Source organism: Lathyrus oleraceus, chromosome 6, assembly GCF_024323335.1.
Source record: "Lathyrus oleraceus cultivar Zhongwan6 chromosome 6, CAAS_Psat_ZW6_1.0, whole genome shotgun sequence".
Taxonomy (NCBI): domain Eukaryota; kingdom Viridiplantae; phylum Streptophyta; class Magnoliopsida; order Fabales; family Fabaceae; genus Lathyrus; species Lathyrus oleraceus.
In genome coordinates, this window is record NC_066584.1 from 274,418,585 (window position 1) to 274,423,596 (window position 5,012).

Here is a 5,012-nt window from a genome sequence, read left to right on the forward strand (position 1 = left end):
CCTCACCACCGTTACCAAAAATCATCCACATTGAAGAGATGTCGCTTTTTATACACAAATACATTGAGCGGATTATAGATGTTAAAGGTGACATTAATTATGGTTTTTGATCAGTTTCGAGTTTGCTTGGTAAAGGAGAGGAGAACCACACATTTATCGGCCAACAACTTCTCCAAGATTTGAAGGCGCATAGAGAATCATACACATCTCTATACGGGAAAAAAGAAAATTTCGATGCAATCCACGATGCTCTTGTTCCTTGTGTTAGCGGTCTAGCACCATTGAAAAATTAGATGTGCTTCCCTGAAATGGGACATCTTATAGAAATTACTTATGATAGGTATGTATTGGTCTAACAAGATATGGTTTCTCAGAAACATTTACTCCACTTCGGAGTACGCCACCTCAAAATTCATCCGGACGCATCATGTGTATTGGGTGGCTTTCAAAAACACAACATTTTGTTCATGTTTGCTTGAAGCTGGGGTGTCCTATACCAAAGACATCACCGAAGTGGGAAACACATTTCACAAAAGAGGCTAAAACTTAGCCGGATCACTTTTTTGAAAGGATGAAAGAGTTTACTAAGTTGGAGAGATTGAAAGAGAATAAAATAAGGAAAAGTCAAAGGTGACACCACCTATAAAAATAGATTTAGGTGGGGACACATGTTTTGATGCTTTTTAGTATTTATCTAACTATATATTTAGACGGTGACTCATTTTTTGTATGTATTGTTAACACCATTTAAGACATATGTAATGTATATTCCTCATTAATTGTATAACAATTGAGGTCAATTTTAATAAAACTTACTTTTTCAACCACTTAACAATTTTGTCTCGTATAAAACAGCATAAAACAAATTTTCTATGTTCTGTGGGACAAGTCCGGAGATGCACATTTGTATTAGCCTCAATGTTACTACAAAAAAATACAAAACATGAGAAATTTCAAAGATACATCTTTGTAGAAACCCTTATGTTAGAAAAAAATAAGATGACTCCGGATACGCATATCTGAAATATCCTCTAAGACAAGGAGAGAGTTTCTAAAATCCATAATGATCTAAAACTTGTATAAATATGGGGAATCTCATTTCATGTTATTTAGGAAAACACATCAAGCAGAAGGAACATAAATTGTCATGTCGCATTTGTCTACTTCAACGGCGTGAAGCCCTCACTTAAATTTAAGGTTACAGAGTATACCTCTCTTGTACATCTTGAAATTCAGGTAAGTAGATTCCAAATGTCGTACACAATGTCATGACACCATGGTCAGTACATTGTCACACCACAAATAATGTCAGGATTTAAGTAAGTAGCATTTAAGTAAATAACACAAATAGTTGTTAACCCATTTCGGTGCAACGTCACCTATATCTAGGGGTATCCAAGCCAGGAAGGAAATCCACTATAACATAATTAGTTCAAAGTTCTAAGCAACCTCTGATTTTACAAACTTCTCACTTAATCTCTACCCATGGAAGTTTCTATCTAAGACTCTCCTAGATATGAGACCCCTCTCATTTCCATTCACTCACACAGCAGTGACAGTGACTTCTATCAGAAAACATAATCCTCTCTTGCTTAAAAGATAATGAGGGATTCACAATTACAACTCAATAAAACAAGTCTTATTCAAGTATCGAAGAGATACTCGAATGGCTCACAAATACCAAAGACAACTAAACCCTAACACAAACAATATTCAGCGTTACTTCCTTTTCTTCTTAGGTTTATAAATGATCTTTAAATAGCCTTAGAAAGCCATGAGCTTCAGACTTGATTAATAGTAGATCCAAGGACTCTGCAGAATCTTCTACATATTTGATTTCAATCATATCAAATGTTTCCTAAAATGTTTTGACATCTTTACTTCGAAACCAAGGCAAAGCAAAATAGTCTTTTGCTTTTCAGAACACGCGTTTCTTAACCAATACATCTCGTGAAATAAATATTCATAGGATCTTAAGATATCTCACAAAATATAAACAAATCTTTCAAGAAACTAAAACAGGGCACACTTCGATGTTGAACCAACATGTCAGGACATCTTGTCCAACATCTTGCTTGAGCACATGTTTTTCCAAAATGCAGCCAATCACTACACACCTGACCTAACAATCCCCCAATTTGGAAAATTTTGGCTAAAGCAACTTTTGCATAGACCAATTAGAAAGCAGGTAAAGATCACAACAATAAAAACAACACACGAGCATCGGAAAAAACATGATTTTTTACAAACCAAAAACAACAGAGGCTGACGCAGCAGAGAAGGTATTAGCCTCACATCTGAGAGAAATAAACTCTCACATGAAGAACCTACTTAAGAGAAAAATAAATTCTCTTAGTCATGATGTCACGACATTTTATTTGACTTTATTAAGATATGCAGTCCACACGAAACTAGCCTATCACCATAGGCTTGAAAAGTAAATGTTCCCCCTTAGTAGCAGAACATGGGCAAGAGCTACTCCCCTTCCATAAGTACTCCCCCTCAAGGGGAAAGAGTCATGGAAGGGCTATCAATCTATCATAGAATTACTCCCTTTTTTAGCCAAAAAGTTGACAAACAAAATCAAACTTTAGATGTAATAAAGTAATCAGAAGTTAAGTTACAGACCAAGAGTACTTTAAAGTGCATAAATATTCAGGGCATAACCCACAAAAAAAACACATAAGAACTAGAATACTTCAGTCCTCATCATTGTTGGTTGTCTCTTCATCATCACTTGCATCAGTATCTTCTTCATCGACATCTTATTCACTAGTATCTTCTTTACCTGTATCATCACCTTTCAGATTTCCTTCTTCTTCAGACAAGGCCTTTATCAGGATCTCAAGCCTGCTCTTCCTCTCAGTACAATCTTTGATAGTTTCATCCAAGGTTTTGCATGTATCTTTTAGGCCAGCAAGGATTCCTGCTCTATTAGTAGACTTGGAAGGTTTCTGGCCAGATGTCATGACAATATCTGGAACATGTTTCCCAATGAAAATCCTATAATGTAATGACAAGGGGGGTCTCTTTTGAAGACACTGTCAGAACTGAGCAAAATATTTGGATGTTGACTCAGTATAACACCACAAACTAATGAAGGAATGCTATAGGCATATTCACAACGATGGAGGCAGCATGCTTCATTGTTTGTTCAAAGACATAGGATCCAAAGTCAAACTATGTCTTGGTCCCTACAATATAAATTAACTTACCCAATCTTGTAGCAATGTTAGAAGTGTGATTAGTTGGCACCCAAATAGCAACTCCAATTCTGTGAAGTACTGCATACTTCACACTCAAGTAGCTTGCTGACAACTTCCCTTTTCTAGGTTATTCCTTCATTTGTTTTTCCGTAATTTCTCTGCAAATGACATTGTCAAAAACTTCCACCTCAACTTGTTCTTCTTCATTTCAGCCCAAAAATTGTTTATAATTTCAGGGGAGAATCCCACACACCTTCCTCTTACATAAACCTTTCTAAACTCCTTACTTCTCTTGTTATCACACTCCTTAGAGATATTCACTATGAATTCTTTAACAAGCATTTCATAGAACTTGCCAAAGTCGGACACACTTTTCATCAATCCAGCTTCTTGAATTAGACCTATCACTTCTTTGCACTCAAAAGCATCTTTCCCAAGTTCTCTTTCCAATGCCATTCTCCTTTGGTAAACAAATTTCCACTTTTCTATATTCTCCACAGAGTGAAAGGAGATGTTATCAATTGGAACTTCATGAATATTTGTTGGAATCTTCTTCCCATAAGAGTGCTTTCTTGTAGTAGAGATAATGTTATGAACATCACGTTCGACATCAAAGTCAGACTCACTAGACCCAGAAGGGACTTCCTTCCTTTTCAGAGATTTCTTCTTGGAGATAGGAGTGATAACCTTGCTCCTCCTTTTGTAGGCCTAACACTAGTTCTTCTCTTGAGAGATTTTGAAGGCGTGTTGGAGGATTCAATTCCTTTACCTTTCCTGTTTTTTAACCTTTTAGCTATTCCTGGAGCTAGTATTTTACCAATGGGCTCATCGTCAGAGTCCAGATCATCTATATTCACTATGTTTATATATTGATCCTTCTTCTCTACAGAGTTTTCTTCTTTGTTAGCTAAAAAACTGGACATGCCATTAGAATAATCTTTTTCTTCTAATTTTTCAGGGGACTGAGTAAACCTATTGGCATCAGATTTATCCAGAGGGGTTTTAGCAGGGTTATCAGGTTGGGCTAAGGATGTGGATCCATCCGGCACAACAACAGTCTTAGGTTCAATACCCAAAACTTGAGAGTTCAGCACACAAATATTCTTATCAACGTCGTCTCTATCAGCAACAATCATGCTAGATTTACTCATAGTAGTAACAGATCTAGGTTTATTAGTGATTTCATATGTTTTAACATTTTCCATAACTTTTGAAACGACGGAACTTTTTGCAGAAGCCTCAACATTGGGTTCAACATTAATAGGATCAAGGTACATTCTAGTTATTGAGACAGGTTTCTTGACAGTAGTGGAGAGTTCAAGATATTTTACATCACTAGCAGCCATAGATGGAGAAGAAGAAGTACTTACTTTAGAAGGTTTTCCCTTTCTCTAAGCAGATGTTCGTGGTTTCCTTATAGGGTTTTCATGGCCAGGAACCATAGATAATGGAACGACATAAGTAATAACTTCAGCAAGATTCACATCGGTACCGTCACTCCTAGGATTCAATTGTTCTTTGGTGCGCTTGTTGGGAGTTGAGACAGAAGGTTAAGACATTTTGGAATTTTGATTTTGAGATATGAACTTCAAAGAGAAGATCGAAAGAAGAGGTGATCGAGAATAAATTTCAGAGAGATAGTAGAGAGAATAATGAGGGTAGTGTGCATGATGTTTATGGAGTAGGTAGGATGGCGTGCTGGGAAAATAAGGAAGATTTGTAATGATTTTCCTTGATTTTTGTGCATCATTAAATGGAGGTAAGAAAGAATTCTAGTTTCATGTCTCCATATCAGTAATTGCTATA

At 36.4% G+C, this 5,012-nt stretch overlaps 1 protein-coding gene across 1 annotated transcript; it reads right to left on the reverse strand.

The window, feature by feature from the left end:
- Positions 1 to 3,341: 3,341 nt before the first annotated feature.
- On the reverse strand, positions 3,342 to 4,552 carry LOC127095145 (uncharacterized). Its single transcript, XM_051033876.1, has 2 exons — positions 3,894 to 4,552; positions 3,342 to 3,777 (listed from the first exon to the last, which is right to left on the reverse strand). The coding sequence occupies exons 1-2, from the start codon at positions 4,550 to 4,552 to the stop codon at positions 3,342 to 3,344; spliced, it is 1,095 nt and encodes a 364-aa protein (XP_050889833.1).
- Positions 4,553 to 5,012: the final 460 nt, after the last annotated feature.

Coding starts and splice junctions, on each gene's coding strand:
- LOC127095145 (XM_051033876.1), bottom strand. CDS start 4,552: ATGGCTGCTAGTGATGTAAAATATCTTGAACTCTCCACTACTGTCAAG. Junction 3,778..3,893: donor CCTACAAAAGGAGGAGCAAG/GTTATCACTCCT, acceptor CTCTACTACAAG/AAAGCACTCTTATGGGAAGA.